The 16,826-nt window shown below is 40.8% G+C and overlaps 1 protein-coding gene across 2 annotated transcripts in view; it reads left to right on the forward strand.

The window, feature by feature from the left end:
- The window catches only part of ibtk (inhibitor of Bruton agammaglobulinemia tyrosine kinase), a 121,222-nt gene that overhangs the window by 98,432 nt on the left and 5,964 nt on the right, over positions 1–16,826 (forward strand). For both annotated transcript variants that reach the window (XM_078399822.1, XM_078399824.1), the window contains 4 exons: positions 1,411–1,559; positions 5,203–5,295; positions 8,719–8,880; positions 12,250–12,411. In XM_078399822.1, coding sequence (XP_078255948.1) covers positions 1,411–1,559; positions 5,203–5,295; positions 8,719–8,880; positions 12,250–12,411 — 566 coding nt within the window. The remainder of the gene's footprint in view (positions 1–1,410; positions 1,560–5,202; positions 5,296–8,718; positions 8,881–12,249; positions 12,412–16,826) is intronic.

Below are 16,826 nucleotides of genomic sequence, written 5' to 3' on the forward strand. Positions count from 1 at the left end.
TTCATTGCTCTTTCAATGAAGACATGTACAAACTGCCAAAAATAATTTAAATATGAGAGTTTTATTATTTTTAAAACTAAATATTGAATTCACTTGAAATCACAACAAATATTAATTAAAATAAAACACTTTTTAAAGTCTTAGTTTAGAGATGCAGCATGGAAACAGGCCCTTCGGCGCTCCGACGAGAATTCTGCAAGACCCTCAATCACCTGTTCACATTAGTTCTATGTGATCCCACTTTTGCATCCACTCTGGGCAATTTACAGAGGCCAATGAAACATCCACGTCTTTGGGACCTGGAAGGAAACCTATATGGTCACAGGGAGAGCATGCAAACTCCACACAGACAGCATCCAAGGTCAGGCTCGAACCCAGTTCTCGCACTGTGAGGCAGCAGCTCTACCAGCTGCATCACTGTGCCACCCCAATTAAATCATATTTAAATAAATAGGGCTATGCTAAATGCGCCAACTATTGTTGGCATAAAGTTGAGGGACTCGATGGAGTATGTCTGACCCCTGCGTTCACTGGACCTGATGGTGAATCCAGGGACAAAGATGGAGATTCAAATTGTTGTAGTGTGCAGATGTGCATACCAGTACTAATCAATGGTTTGCAATTGACCAGTTAGCTTAACAAAAGCAAGCACTGGCCCATCAAAGTCTACAAAGAGTTAAGTCAAGAATCAAGAGTGTCTAATTATCATATGTATCGAAAGCAGAACAATGAAATTCTTACTTGCAGTAGCATAACTGTTCTGCAAATACAGTGTTCATTGATAACACAGTAAAGAAAAAAGTTTAATTTATTTTTAAAAAAAACAAATAATACATGTCTAATATCTGGGGTTGATCTATGCAATAACAAAACTTTAATAATCTTTAGTTGTCCTCCTTGGTTGTATTCGTTATCACTTTTGACCTGCAAAAGTGTAATGAATATGGAGAAGCTATTAACAGCTCCAAGCACATGACACCATTCAAAGAAGTAAATGGAGTAGAACTGCTGTCAAGGTTAAGGCAGATCTGTTGTATTTATTGAGTGGTAGCGAATTAACTCTAAAGAGTAATCTGATTTTATCTTTCCTATTTTGCTGATAAATTGCCCAATATTCTCAAGGCAATAGCCCCTTTCTATCATGGACCTTCTACCATGTTTTAAAACATTTTAAAAAATAATTCAATCTTGTTGAGGAGAATACCAAATCTTTCAATGACATCAGAGCAAAATATATTGAGATGATGCATATTTGATGAGGTTAAGCTCTTTCAGTTTGACATTGAACCTATAAATTGTGGTGTATTAATATCTATCATCTGTGACACATAATTGCCTTTAGTGCTTTATAACCAACAGTTAATGATAGAGTTGATCGGTATTTTAATGGATGATTTTTGACATTTTGAGGTTGAAGAAAAAGTTTCAGAAAGAAAAAGTCCAACCGAAGAGGCAAAAATGAATGAGAAATTATTGCCTTCTAAGAAGGAGTCGAACCCCAAATTCTCCCTGAGATCTAGCTCTAGTAATGCTACAGGCTGGACTACTTGTTCTCTAAGGTAAAGTAATCCATTTCTGATTCAGAAAATCTGAAAACTGCTTTATATTAATAATAGGTTTAACATGAAACCTTTCATATTATTAGGCATATTATTGTCACGTGTACAGTGAAAAGCTTTGTTTTGCATGCTATCCAATCAGATCAGGTAATACTATATGTAAAGACAATTAACACAATCTCAAGTATGATAGATGGAACAGAGTGCACAATATAGTTCTCAGCATTGCAGTGCATCAGTTCCATAGACAAATCCAATGTCTGCAATGGGGTAGAAGTGAATCGGACAGTACGCTCACTTATAGAAGGACCGATCAGAAGCCTGATAACAAGGGAAGAAGCTGTTCCTGAGTCTGGTGGTGCACAGTTTCAAGCTTCTGTACCGTGATCATCTGTACTACTTGCACCTCATTAGATTTCTCCACTTTTTGGGGATCTCAATAGTAAGAAAATGTGTATAAAACAGCTGTCTTGAACAAAACCCCTGAGCATCTTTTCACAAACCCCAGCATCCACCATAGAAAGCATACTGTTTGCATCACAGCATGGTTGGGGAACAGCTCTGCCCACCCCCACAGGAAATTGCAGAGAGTTGTAGATGGAGCCTAGTCCGTCACACAGACCAGCCTTTCCACCATTGACTCCATCTGCACTTCACGCTGTCTTGGAAAAGTAGCCAACATAATCATAGAAACATAGAAAATAGGTGCAGGAGGAGGCCATTCGGCCCTTCGAGCCAGCACCGCCATTCATTGTGATCATGGCTGATCGTTCCCAATCAATAACCCGTGCCTGCCTTCTCCCCATATCCCTTGATTCCACTAGCCCCTAGAGCTCTATCCAAAAATTCATCCAGTGATTTGGCTTCCACTGCCCTCTGTGGCAGAGAATTCCACAAATTCACAACTCTCTGGGTGAAAAAGGTTTTTCTCACCTCAGTTTTAAATGGCCTCCCCTTTATTCCACCACTGTGGCCCCTGGTTCTGGACTCCCCCAACATTGGGAACATTTTCCTGCATCTAGCTTGTCCAGTCCTTTTATAATTTTATATGTTTCTATAAGATCCCCTCTCATCCTAAACTCCAGTGAATACAAGCCTAGTCTTTTCAATCTTTCCTCATATGACAGTCCCGCCATCCCAGGGATCAATCTCGTGAACCTATGCTGCACTGCCTCAATTACAAGGATGTCTTTCTTCAAATTAGGAGACCAAAACTGTACACAATACTCCAGATGTGGTCTTTCCAGGGCCCTATACAACTGCAGAAGAACCTCTTTACTCCTATACTGAAATCCTCTTGTCATGAAGGCCAACATTCCATTAGCTTTCTTCACTGCAATTTAATCAAAGTGACATTAAACTAAACTAAACGAAGACTGGTCCCACCCCAGTCTTAACCTTTTGCTCCCATCTGGCAGAAGATACAGAAAGCATGCACCACCAGACTCAGGAGCTGTTTCTTTCCCTCCATTTTTAGGCTTTTGAACAGTTCTTCCATAAGTTAGGGTACTGTTCGGTTCATCTCTACACTATTGAGGACTTTGTCTAGGGAACTGATGCACTCCAATGCTCTATCTGTGCTCTGTGTCTCGGTACATGACAATAATAAACCTAAACATTGCAATGATTATTTAATGTTATTAACAGCAAAAATGTGTAATTTTGTGGTATCTTTCACATTGCAAAGTATTTCATAGGAACAAAATGTGACACTCGTCAGTGAGTTTATAAGGGCAGATGACCAAGAGCTTGTTCAGAAGGGTAACTTTCAAGGAATATTGAAAAGAAAACTGAGAGGCCAAAGAGTAGGGGAGAGAATTCCAAACCTTTAAGATCTTGACAGCTAATGAGATAACTATAGGTAGAGCAATTAAATCTGAGGAAGAACAATGACCAGAGCCGCAGGAGTAATTCTTGGAGTGCTGCAGGGCGAAATGCAATCCAAATTTTCTCCAATTCATGTATATTGTAGAGATATTACTGCGAGAAAATTATCCTGGAATAATTATATTTTCCAGCAAAAATGTTTCCCAAAGCACTACAGAAGAATAATTATGATTAAATGGTTTCTGAGGTATTTAGAAGCTTAAACAAAGGGTTAAAGTATAAGGAGTATGCTGAAGGGGCTGAAAGTGAGGTTTTTGACTGATTTTGTTTCCACGTTAACGTTTCCACGTTATAGCGTTTTAGCTATAACGTTTCCACGTTATAGTGTGGAACCCCTTCGGTCCACCAAGACCATCACACTAGTTCTATGTCATGTTAAATTCTCATCTACTCCCTACACACTAGGGGGGAATTTTCGGAAGTCGATTAAAATACAAACCCACACTTCTTTGGGACGTGGGAGGAAACCGGACCTCTCTGCGGTCACGGGGAGACTATTGCAAACTCCACAAAAACAGCACCCGAGGTTAGAATCGAACCCGGGTCTCTGCCGCTGTTTTGAAATGCAGAATGTTAATAAATGATTTATATTAATTAAACTTAGATAGGAATTTGCAGTAAGGCTGAAAAACATTGGGTACTGTTATTTAATTCAACAGTGTATAATGGATGCACAGTTGTATCTGCAAATCATCTAAAGAAATTAGAGGAATGGCCTACTGTGCTGTAAATAAAGAGAATTTTGGTTTGCAATTCCATTTGAGATGTGACAGAATTGCATTGGTCTGGCCCAGTATTGAGTTCAACACATGTAGAAGGTGGCTTATGTAATTGTACAGTCTCCCAGAGTCATCTTAACATTTTTTCTGTTGCATCTTTCCTCTGGCTCTTTTTCTTCTTTTCTGACTTTCTTGCTTTTCTTTTGAGAGATCTCATGACAATAGACAATAGGTGCAGGAGTAGGCCATTCGGCCCTTCGAGCCAGCAGCACCGCCATTCAATGTGATCATGGCTGATCATTCTCAATCAGTACCCCGTTCCTGCCTTCTCCCCATACCCCCTGACTCCGTTATCCTTAAGAGCTCTATCTAGCTCTCTCTTGAATGCATTCAGAGAATTGGCCTCCTGCCTTCTGAGGCAGAGGGTTCTACAGATTTACAACTCTCTGACTGAAAAAGTTTTTCCTCATCTCCGTTCTAAATGGCTTACCCCTTATTCTTAAACTGTGGCCCTTGGTTCTGGACTCCCCCAACATTGGGAACATGCTTCCTGCCTCTAACGTGTCCAACCCCTTAATAATCTTATATGTTTCGATAAGATCCCCTCTCATCCTTCTAAATTCCAGTGTATACAAGCCTAGTCGCTCCAGTCTTTCAACATACGACAGTCCCGCCATTCCGGGAATTAACCTAGTAAACCTACGCTGAACGCCCTCAATAGCAAGAATATCCTTCCTCAAATTTGGAGACCAAAACTGCACACAGTACTCCAGGTGCAGTCTCACCAGGGCCCTGTACAACATCATGCCATCATTGCGATCCTGCTGTTCATCTTTCTTGCCTTGTCAAGTCTAAGCAATCATTCTGACTCATCTCCTACTGGCACAAAGACATTTTTAGTACTCCTTAGCTTCAATATTTGAGACTACTTTAAAATTGTAATATATTTAATTGTATTAATTCTTCTGTCATTGGAGGAGTTGAATGCAACGCACTAAATTGGCCAGGACGTCCTAAACTAAATTATTATTTTGTAGTCCTGCAAGCCCTCCCACTGTAGGCCTACGAGCGATAATGGAAATGGAAGAAAATATACAAAAATGTGTCAATGCGCCAAAGACCAATGCAAGGTAAGATAAGCTTGAATGCATTCAAAATTAAATAATAAATCTGCATTCAAAATTAAATAATAAATCTGAACAAAGATCCTCATTATTATTCTCCATTCTACTATATTTGCACATTGCAGAACATTATTTTTTGTTGAAAATGGTTTTTTAGACAAATCTTTAAAAATTTGATCCCTAGAGTTAAGAGTGTTTTATGTCCCAGATAGAACAATGAAATTCTTACTTGCATACAGTACCCGATACTGGGACTTAGAGTTAAAGCCACAGCCATCCGTATTAATGTCAGTTCTTAATATCATCCCTTATTGTCTATAAGCATACTTCGTCACCACCTGTTCAGTGAGCCTTTACACACAATGGATATATATATACTTGTAAACATTTGAGCTCCTAACTGGATCACTATATTTTGTTCATTTTTAGCTTGGGCTTATCACCAAATTGTCCATTCGAATGTTTATTAAACTGAGCAAATGCACTAGTTTCAGCGCACAAGGCTATCTGATTCAAATAATATTAATTTCTGTAAAGGATTTTGTCTTTGAAGAAAGTTATCCTCTTTTTAAAAACAAAAAGCACAATATGTGAGTTACCCTTTGATTTTGCATGAAAACAATTGTAAATAGTAGTAACTAATAAACCGATACGTTAAGAACTGTACCTGTTAACCACGTTGAGCACTGACTTTACCTAAAGCAAAATGTACGACAAATATCAGCGTACTATTGCGGCGTAGATTCCAGAGTTACAGCATATTGGAGTCTTGAGAGTAAGTCAGCATTTGTCGCAGTGTGATGGGAGTTGCATGGTTGGATTGGGGAACAAATGTAATTGGATTATGTGTAGGAAGGAACTGTCGCTGCATGTTGGACCTTGGGTTTCCTTCATATGTGGAAATTATAATTAGATAGCTTTGGAGCTTTGCCGTGCCAGAGCAACAATATTTTTGGAAGGACACAAATTGCTGGAATAACTCAGCAGTTCCGGCAGCGCCTCTGGAGAATAAGGATAGGTATCGCTTCGGATCGAGACACTCTTAACTCTTCATCGACAGCTTGATGAAGGGTCTCGATCTGAAGCTTTGCCTATCTATCTGCTCCAGAGATGCTGCCTGACCTGCTAAGTTACTCCAGCACTTTGTGTCTTTTTGTGTATTAACCACTATCTACAGTTCCTTGTTTCTTCAATATTTTTGGATGGTTCAGGCTGAAAGTGAGGGTATTGTTGAGGCAGAAGTCCAGAGGTAAGGGGCGTCACGGTGGCGCAGTGGTAGAGTTGCTGCCTTACAGCGCTTGTAGCGCCGGAGACCCGACTTCGATCCGTATGGAGTTTGTATATATTCCCTGTGACCGCGTGGGTTTTCTCCAAGATCTTCGGTTTCCTCCCACACTCCAAAGACATACAGGTATGTAGGTAAATTGGCTTGGTAAATGTGAAAAAAATTGTCCCTAATGTGCGTGGGATAGTGTTAATATGCGGGGATCACTGGTCAGTGTGGACTCAGTGGGCCGAAGGGCCTGTTTCTGTGCTGTATCTCTAAACTAAACTAAAACTAAAGGAGAGTGTAAGCTTGTGAAATCTGGGAGTTTGGTTCAGTGCAACATCCAGGATACTTTCTGCCATTGTACTAATGGATTGCAAGTGGAGTAATACACTAAAGTTACAGATCAGTGAGGGCACATAACCACATGTTTCCCCCCTGGATGTGAGAAGCATCTGCATATGTACCCATCCTCAGTCCCCACCAATTTCACCCCTTGTTCGTGAGGTGCTTGCAGAGATGACCGTGGCAAGGAAAACTGAAGACTTTTTCATAAAATCTAGAACTAATGTTTGAATTGAGCTTTTAAGTAGCTTTCATAAGTCGCTGGTTTAAGTTCTTGTCGGCTGAATTCTGTTTTGGAGTCTTGCTTCACAGGGTTGGGGGTGTTTAGTGTGTTCCATTTATATCAAGAGGTGTTCTTCCCATATTTGTACATATTCAAAGTTGGAGAAATGTGCCATAGGTTTCACTATGTAAATGCTCATCAAGGTTATATCCAAACTGGCGAATTTGGCAAATCATCATGTATTTAACCATGCTCAGCCATCATTCCAATAGCAATAAAGTCCCCAGAGTGTTTCCTCTTTGCCGTCAATGACCCAGTAGCACAGGAGAAAGCAGACTGGAGTAATAATTTTTAGTATTTTTTAGATTTTAGATATACAGCATGGAAACAGCCCTTCAACTCACTGAGTCCGCGCCAACCAGCGATCACCCCATACACTAACTAGCATTATCCTATATAGTAGGGACAATTTACAATAGCCAAGTAACCTACAAAGCTGCATGTCTTTGGAGTGTGGGTGGAAACCGGAGCACCCGGAGAAAATCCACGCGGTCACAGGGAGAACGTAGAGGCAGCACCTGTGGTCAGGATCGAACCCGGGTCTCTGACCCTGCAAGGCAGCATATACAACTGAACAAATACATTTGGGAAGAAAGTTAGCATCATTAATTGTGACCGTCAATTTGCTAGTTTGATATGAAAACACAACTGATCCATGAATACTCACAGGAAAGCCAATATGGCCATACCTGGAGGGGCTCTGATGCGAACACAGACGTACAACAATGCTGGAGACTTTTAATAATTCTCTGAAAGGACATGGCTAATTTGGGTGCAATTTGGGATGTGCATTGAATGCCTGTTGATGTTGCTATTTAAATGTAATTATTATGCAAGAATCATTTGGCAATAGGGATTTGAATTTCCTGGCCAATCCCCTCTCTTCCTCCCTACATTTGCACTGTGTGAACAAGTCTCGTATGGGCCTGTGAATGTTTCCTTAATGCAAACTGTTTTTTTTTTTATCTGCAACTCCTTCAGGCATCACAATCCCACGCACCTATCTTTTCTAGAACTTTTGAGTTTGTGTTGGCCAAAAGTTTTGTATAAGACTTGACACAGATGATTTTCAAGGAATGGGACTAGTGTTATCTTGAATACTTCAAAGGTTGATATGCATGTGATGGTGGACCAGGTTTTGAACAGTCCAGATTATAAAGATAAAGATTTTATTTTTATGCTTCAGCAACTGAATCAAGTAGACAATGGTATGCTAAGAATTCTAAGTGTTAAAAGAATGAGATTTCGTGTTTCTAATTATTTTATGAAAAATATGGAGAGAATGAAAGAATGGGATTAATGGAAGATTGGTGTAAATGGTACAAACAGGCCAAAGGGCCTGTTTCCAATCTCTGTCTCTCAATGACTCATAAATTTAAAATGAAAGCCATTATATTTAAACTTTTAGAGTAGATTTATATTCTGAGGACTGAAATACAAGGCAATTCTACTTCCACGTAACATAGCAAAACGTGTCTGTCAGAACCGTGTAACTTGTAAGAAGGGTTTGCTTAACAATACAATTTGTTCACAGTGGGAATAAATCATTGTGCCATGGAGGAAAGCTCTCTCAGAAACAAAGGAAGATGATTGCAATGGCTGCTAAAGAACCAAGCCCAAATAACAGACTGGACAGCCCTCCACTGAAATCAAATCTGATTGCGCAGTTAACTCCATTAAAGACCGGAAGTGCTTGGTAAGATTTAGTGTGGCATTTTAAACTGAATGGATTTTAAACATGGTTAAAGTATCTGTTTTGTTTTCTGATATACCATACACCGCTACCTGGATAGTATTTTCTTTCAGATTGTTGTTTTGTTTCTCCACCAGTCTGTTTCATGTTGACTGCAACTTGCATTAGTTAAAGACATTTTTTTCTCTTGGGTTTCTTAGATAAAGTTAACAAAGTTAGGGCGGCACAGTAGCGCATCTGTAGAGTTGCTGCCTTACAGCGCCAGACACCTGGGTTCGATTCTGACTACGGGTGCTGTCTGCACGGAGTTTGTACGTTCTCCCTCTCACAGTTTTCTCTGAGTGCTCCAGTTTCCTTCCACACTCTAAAAACGTAAAGGTTTGTAGGTTGATTGGCTACAGTAAAAATTGTAAAATTGTCCCGAGTGTGCAGGATAGTGCTAGTGTACGGAGTGATCACTCCACTGATCATCGTGGTTATGGGAGATTTCAACATGCAGGTAGACTGGGAAAATCAGGTTGGAAATGGACCCCAGGAAAGAGAGTTTGTAGAGTGCCTTCGAGATGGATTCTTAGAACAGCTTGTACTGGAGCCTACCAGGGAGAAGGCAATTCTGGATTTAGTGTTGTGTAATGATCCTGATCTGATAAGGGGACTAGAGGTAAAAGAGCCATTAGGAGGCAGTGATCACAACATGATAAGTTTTACTCTGCAAATGGAAAGGCAGAAGGGAAAATCGGAAGTGTCGGTATTACAGTATAGCAAAGGGGATTACAGAGGCATGAGGCGGGAGCTGGCCAAAATTGATTGGAAGGAGGCCCTAGCTGGGAAGACGGTAGAACAGCAATGGCAGGTATTCCTGGGAATAATGCAGAGGTTGCAGGATCAATTTATTCCAAAGAGGTGGAAAGACTCTAAGGGGAGTAAGAGACACCTGTGGCTGACAAGGGAAGTCAGGGACAGCATAAAAATTAAGGAGAGGAAGTATAACATAGCAAAGAAGAGTGGGAAGACAGAGGATTGGGACTCTTTTAAAGAGCAACAAAAGTTAACTAAAAAGGCAATACGAGGAGAAAAGATGAGGTACGAGGGTAAACTAGCCAATAATATAAAGGAGGATAGCAAAAGTTTTTTTAGGTACGTGAAGAGGAAAAAAATAGTCAAGGCAAATGTGGGTCCCTTGAAGACAGAAGCAGGGGAATTTATTATGGGGAACAAAGAAATGGCAGACGAGTTAAACCGTTACTTTGGATCTGTCTTCACTGAGGAAGATACACACAATCTCCCAAATGTTCTAGGGGCTGGAGAACCTAGGGTGATGGAGGAACTGAAGGAAATCCACATTAGGCAGGAAATGGTTTTGGGTAGACTGATGGGACTGAAGGCTGATAAATCCCCAGGGCCTGATGGTCTGCATCCCAGAGTACTTAAGGAGGTGGCTCTAGAAATAGTGGAAGCATTGGAGATCATTTTTCAATGTTCTATAGATTCAGGATCAGTTCCTGTGGATTGGAGGATAGCAAATGTTATCCCACTTTTTAAGAAAGGAGGGAGAGAGAAAACGGGTAATTATAGACCAGTTAGTCTGACATCAGTGGTGGGGAAAATGCTGGAGTCAATTATAAAAGACGAAATTGCTGAGCATTTGGATAGCAGTAACGGGATCGTTCCGAGTCAGCATGGATTTACGAAGGGGAAATCATGCTTGACAAATCTACTGGAATTTTTTGAGGATGTAACTAGGAAAATTGACAAGGGAGAGTCAGTGGATGTGGTGTACCTCGACTTTCAGAAAGCCTTCGACAAGGTCCCACATAGGAGATTAGTGGGCAAAATTAGGGCACATGGTATTGGGGGTAGGGTACTGACATGGATAGAAAATTGGTTAACAGACAGAAAGCAAAGAGTGGGGATAAATGGGTCCCTTTCGGAATGGCAGGTAGTGACCAGTGGGGTACCGCAAGGTTCGGTGCTGGGACCCCAGCTATTTACGATATACATTAATGACTTAGACGGAGGGATTAAAAGTACCATTAGCAAATTTGCAGATGATACTAAGTTGGGGGGTAGTGTGAATTGTGAGGAAGATGCAATAAGGCTGCAGGGTGACCTGGACAGGTTGTGTGAGTGGGCGGATACATGGCAGATGCAGTTTAATGTAGATAAGTGTGAGGTTATTCACTTTGGAAGTAAGAATAGAAAGGCAGATTATTATCTGAATGGTGTCAAGTTAGGAGGAGGGGGAGTTCAACGAGATCTGGGTGTCCTAGTGCATCAGTCAATGAAAGGAAGCATGCAGGTTCAGCAGGCAGTGAAGAAAGCCAATGGAATGTTGGCCTTCGTAACAAGAGGAGTTGAGTATAGGAGCAAAGAGGTCCTTCTACAGTTGTACCGGGCCCTGGTGAGACCGCACCTGGAGTACTGTGTGCAGTTTTGGTCTCCAAATTTGAGGAAGGATATTCTTGCTATGGAGGGCGTGCAGCGTAGGTTCACTAGATTAATTCCCGGAATGGCGGGACTGTCGTATGTTGAAAGGCTGGAGCGATTGGGCTTGTATACACTGGAATTTAGAAGGATGAGGGGGGATCTTATTGAAACATATAAGATAATTAGGGGATTGGACACATTAGAGGCAGATAACATGTTCCCAATGTTGGGGGAGTCCAGAACAAGGGGCCACAGTTTGAGAATAAGGGGTAGGCCATTTAGAACGGAGATGAGGAAGAACTTTTTCAGTCAGAGGGTGGTGAAGGTGTGGAATTATCTGCCTCAGAAGGCAGTGGAGGCCAGTTCGTTGGATGCTTTCAAGAGAGAGCTGGATAGAGCTCTTAAGGATAGCGGAGTGAGGGGGTATGGGGAGAAGGCAGGAACGGGGTACTGATTGATAGTGATCAGCCATGATCGCATTGAATGGCGGTGCTGGCTCGAAGGGCTGAATGGCCTACTCCTGCACCTATTGTCTATTGTCTATTGTCTATTGTCTATTGACTCAGTGGCCGAAAGGCCTGTTTCCATGTTGTATCCAAAATCTAAATGTCTAAAGTAAATTCTAAAGATAAAAGGCTTAGACTTCCAGTTATGCAAAACTAATTTGAAAATTCAAGTGAAGACAAGCTTGGCTCTAGCATTAGTGTAGTTCAAAACCATTACTCATTCATTTATTTATTAGATCAGTCTGAAGAAGGGTCTCAACCTGAAATGTCATCCATTGCTTCTCTCCAGAGATGTTGCCTGTCCCGCTGAGTTACTCCAGCATTTTGTGCCTATCTTCGATTTAAACCAGCATCTGCAGCTCTTTCCTACTCATTTATTTAGTTCTGTTTGGTTATTTTGAAGTGTTCTTGTTAACTGTTAATAAACATTTTCATTCAGGGCTACCCCATTCAATGGACTTGCCTCCCCAAAATCATTCCGTGACCTCTTGGTAGAAGAAAAGTCTTCAGACAGAACAGGCGATTCCTTGCCTTCCAGATCGTGGGAACATAATTCTAAACCACAAGAGCAGCCTAACAGCAAATATGAGCAACCCATCAGGTGAGGAATTCAAGAAAACCTTTTTATCTTTGAAATTGGTTTGCTGAATCGATAAATAAAATGTTTAAATTCCGCAGATACTGGAAATCTGAAATGAGAACAAATGCCACCTGATGTGCTGGGTGTTCACTCCATTTTGTGCTTCTATTTAAATCAGCACATAACAAACTAACAGTATCCAGTTGATATATTCAATTTTCTAATCCAAATTTATCTCCAACAAGATAAAGAAGGTTTGGATATGACTGTATCACTGTTCTTTTTGGCATGCTGCTACTATAGACTGCGTCATCCACAACCATTTGACCAGTTAACAACATTTTAAAGACATTTGGACAAGTAAATGGACAGGTTTAGAGGGATGTGAGCCAAACGCGGGCAGGTGGTACCAGTGTAGATGGGACAGCTTGGTCAGCATGGGCAAGTTGGGCTAAAAGGCCTGTTGGGGCGGCACAGTGGTAAAGTTGCTGCCTTACAGCGCAAGAGAGCTGGGTATAATCCTGTCTGTACGGAGTTTGTGCGTTCTCCATTGACCGCGTGGGTTTGCTCCAGGTGCTCTTTTTTTTTCTCTCCCACACTCCAAAGACCCACATATTTATAGTTTAATTGGTGCCTGTAAATTGTAAATTGTCTCTCGTGTGTAGGATAAAGCTGTGGAGTGATCTTTGGATGTTCAATCACTTGTTTTTTCCTATTCTAGTTGACAATTTCATCTTTTTTTATCGGAAGTCATGCACGTTTGGCCTCTGTCTCTCCATCCCTATCATCATTCACTTCCACTGGCGGCATCTTCAAGTAGCTGTAGAGGAAAATGCATATGAGATTTTCAAGAGAGAACTAATTTAAATCATATTTAGGTTAAACATTCAAGTTCATGTGTTAACAATCAACTCATTCTTCATTTTTCCAGAGGTTTTGTCTTTTTTTTTTAAGTGCCTTGAGGTCAGCTATAAGATAAGTAGATCTTGTGCAAATTCTTTTTTTTGTTCTTGATTATCAGTACTAATCGTGTATCTTTCCACTCAAAAGAAATAGGAGACGGCCTTTTGAGCCTGCTCTGCCATCCATCAAGATTGTGACTGATTTTTTACTGCAATGCCAATTTCTTGCCCAAGTCCCACAATCATCACTTACTGTTTCTGAAATTTCTTTAGTTTCCGTTTTTTGTTGTTTAAGAGATACATCGCGGAAACAGGCCCATTGCATCCATGCCGACCAGCGGTCCCCCGTACACTAGCACTATCCTACACACCAGGGACAACTTTACCATTTTTTCCTGCAGCCAGTTAACCTACAAACCTATACATCTTTGGAATGTGGGAGGAAACTGGAGCTCCCTAAGCAACCCACGCATTCACAGGGAGAACGTACAAACTCTGTTTAGCCAGCACCCGTAGTCAGGATCTCTGGCACGGTAAGGCAGCAACTCTACTGCTGTGCCACCGTACCGCCCTTCAGCGTGTTGCTCTATCATCATGATCTCTGTTGTGAACAAACTTGATGATTGAGCTTCCAGGGTAGAGAATTCCAAAGATTCACCGTTCTCTGCGTAAATAAATTTATCCACCTTTATCCTAATCAGCCTAACCTTTATTCTGAGCACGTTAAGCGCTGTTTTTAAAAAAAAGGCAAGTTTCAATGTAATTTCTGCATTTGATATAATCTATTGAGACTTTCCACTTTCCCTTTTGTAGGATAATTTACATAGTATAATTTTCCTTTTCCATTTGACATGTCAGGTAAGGCAGCACAATGGCACAGCTGGTAGAGCAGATGCCTCACAGGGTCAGAGCCTCAGGTTCTATGCTTGACCTTGGGTGCTGTCTGTGTGGAGTTTGCATGTTCTCCTTGTGACGACATGGGTTCTCTCCAGGTGCACCCCAAAGACATATCCATCTGTAAAATAAAATTGCCCCTAATGTGGATAAGAAAGTGGGATTTCATAGAACTGGTGTGAAAGAGTGATCGAGGGACTTGGTGGGCCAAAGAGTCTGATGCCATGCTGTATCTCCAACCAAATTTAAAAAAAGGTTGATTTGTTATTCAAATGGAGGGAGGATGATTTTTTTAAAATAATTCTCAACATCACTTTCTTTATTAACCACATATCCCCTTATTTATACGAACAAAAACATGCATTTGGAAAGTTTGGGCAAAAGATGATAAATACAGAAAATCGTAGAAGAGTGGAGTTCTTGAAATGTTGGGACGGGAATTTTAAAAGTATTTGTAACCTTTCCTTTGCATTTATGAGGAGATTTGGCAACAAGATTGTTAGAGATTTTTCTAGTGAATACCTAAAGGAGACATGATGAGTTATGTGTCCTCTTGCGTTGTAAATATTTTGGCTATATTCTAAACTGATGGTAGACCATTACGAAAAAAAATGCATTTGGAAAGTTTGGGCAGAAAATGATAAACACAGAAAATCGTAGAAGAGTGGGGGTCTGAAGAAGAGTTCCAATCCAATACATCACCCATCCTTTTTCGCCAGAGATGCTGCTTGACCCGCTGTGTTACTCCGGCACATTTGTGCCTATCTTCGGTTGACCATTACAGGCAGTGTTACTGGAGTTAGCAATTGCAGGAATGTCCCCTGATGCGAACCTCTTAGTTTGGTGTTATGGTGCCATTAGTTGGATGACCTTTTCAAAGAGTGATTTTAAAAAAGTTTTTTTTGTTAGCATAAAACTGAAATGAATCTAAGACTTTGTCTCAATCCATAAGACTGCATGCACTTTGGTGTGCTGAGAGAAACTCGACCAAAGCTAAAGACGAGCTTTACAAAGTTAATACTTTTAATCATAAAATCGGCATAAAAGTATGAATGGAAACATTTTGGACCAAATTTTAGAGAATAATTTATGATGGTATTTATTCGCCATGATCTCAATTTTATACAAAAAGCATCAGTGAATCTCTGCAAGTATCCAGGATTGAACATGGAATATCTAACAGTAAACCACAGGAATAAGCCCTTTGACTCATGATGTCTGTGCCAAACATAATGCCAAATTAAGCTAATATGTTCTGCCTGCGTGTGATCCAAATCCACCCATTCCCTGCATATTCATCTGAAAGCCTCTTAAACACCACAATCGTATCTGCTTCCATTACCAGCCCTGGCAGTGCATTCCAGCCATTCACCACTTGTCTGTGTATGAACAAAACTTGCCCAGCACATCTCTCTTAAATTTGCCCCATCTGAACTTAAAGCAACACCCTCCAGTATTTGTCATTTTCACCCTGGGATTCTGATTGTCTACCCCATCTATGCCCCTCATAATGTTATAAGCGTCTATCAAGTCTCCACTCAACCTCTCGCTCTCCAGAGAAAACAATCCAAATTTGTCCAACTTATCTTTATAACTAATACCCTCTAATCCAGACAGCAGCCTAATAAACCTCTTCTGCACCTTCTCCAAAGTCTCCACATTTTTTAACCAGATCTCCCCGCTATTTTCCAAATGCGGCCGAACCAAAGTTTTATAAAGTTGCAGCATGAATTCCTGACTCTCGTACTCAATGCCCTGACCGATGAAGGCATGCATACCATATGCCTTCTTTACCACTCTGTCTACTTGTGTAGATAACTCGGGGAGCTATGAACTCAAGACCCCAAGATCCCTCTGAACATTAGTGCCGTTAACGGTTTTGCCATTGTGTACATTTGACCTCCCAAAGTGCAACCCCTTACTGGGGTTAAACTCCATTCTGTCATTTCTCTGCTCATATCTATAGTTTGGTTTAGTTTAGAGATACAGCGCGGAAACAGGCCCTTTGGCCCACCGAGTCCACGCCAACCTGCGATCCCCGCACGTTAACTCTACCCTACACACACTAGGGACAATTTTGTACATTTATACCAAGCCAATTAACCTACAAATCTGTGCGTCTTTGGTGTGTGGGAGGAAACCAAAGGTTTCGGAGAAAACCCACACAGGTCAAGGGGAGAACGTACAGACAAGCACACTTAGTCAGGATTGTACCCGGGTCTCCGGCACTGTAAGGCAGTAGCTCTACCACCATGCCACTGTGCTGCCATATAGTACATTGTAAATCTGGTCTTTAGTTTATACGTAGCAATTACTTGTTTACACAACTTTGTTATAAGGGCTTTATTATAAACCACCTTATTAAATTAAAATCTTTACCATGGATTTGTGAATTGTTCTTTGATGTAATATTTATCCAGCAGTATTAACTGCTGTTATGATCAGCATATTGAAAATTGGACCTTTTATGCCTCTGAGAAATTTAAAGCTAACATTGCAATCAACACAGTAATTAATCGTATTTGTTTTAGAATATGAGTATGAATTCAGGTTTGTATACACTGGAATTTTGAAGGATGAGAGGGGATCTTATCAAAACGTATATAATTATTAAGGGGTTGGACACGTTAGAGGCAGGAA

This window comes from Rhinoraja longicauda, chromosome 5, assembly GCF_053455715.1.
Source record: "Rhinoraja longicauda isolate Sanriku21f chromosome 5, sRhiLon1.1, whole genome shotgun sequence".
NCBI lineage: Eukaryota > Metazoa > Chordata > Chondrichthyes > Rajiformes > Arhynchobatidae > Rhinoraja > Rhinoraja longicauda.